Source organism: Tupaia chinensis, unplaced genomic scaffold (genome assembly GCF_000334495.1).
Source record: "Tupaia chinensis unplaced genomic scaffold, TupChi_1.0 Scaffold000578_2, whole genome shotgun sequence".
NCBI classification, from domain to species: Eukaryota; Metazoa; Chordata; class Mammalia; order Scandentia; family Tupaiidae; genus Tupaia; species Tupaia belangeri.
Genome location: NW_006160094.1, coordinates 5,137,266 through 5,137,606, shown reverse-complemented (window position 1 = coordinate 5,137,606; position 341 = coordinate 5,137,266). Strand labels below are relative to the sequence as shown.

The 341-nt window shown below is 64.8% G+C and overlaps 1 protein-coding gene across 1 annotated transcript in view; it reads left to right on the top strand.

Moving 5' to 3' along the window:
• Positions 1-341, top strand: part of FZD8 (frizzled class receptor 8) — a 44,180-nt gene that overhangs the window by 1,199 nt on the left and 42,640 nt on the right. The window contains exon 2 of the mRNA XM_027775651.1: positions 9-341. This exon is cut by the window's right edge and continues 473 nt beyond it. Coding sequence (XP_027631452.1) covers positions 9-341 — 333 coding nt within the window. The remainder of the gene's footprint in view (positions 1-8) is intronic.

The following is a 341-nucleotide window of genomic DNA, read 5'->3' as shown; positions in this document are numbered from 1 at the left end:
CCATGGTGAGTGTGTCCAGCGAGCGGCACCCGCTCTACAACCGCGTCAAGACAGGCCAGATTGCCAACTGCGCGCTGCCCTGCCACAACCCCTTCTTCAGCCAGGACGAGCGCGCCTTCACCGTCTTCTGGATCGGCCTGTGGTCGGTGCTCTGCTTCGTATCCACCTTCGCCACCGTCTCCACCTTTCTCATCGATATGGAGCGCTTCAAGTACCCGGAGCGGCCCATCATCTTCCTCTCCGCCTGCTATCTCTTCGTGTCGGTCGGCTACCTGGTGCGCCTCGTGGCGGGCCATGAGAAAGTGGCGTGCAGCGGCGGCGCGCCGGGCGCTGGGGGCCCA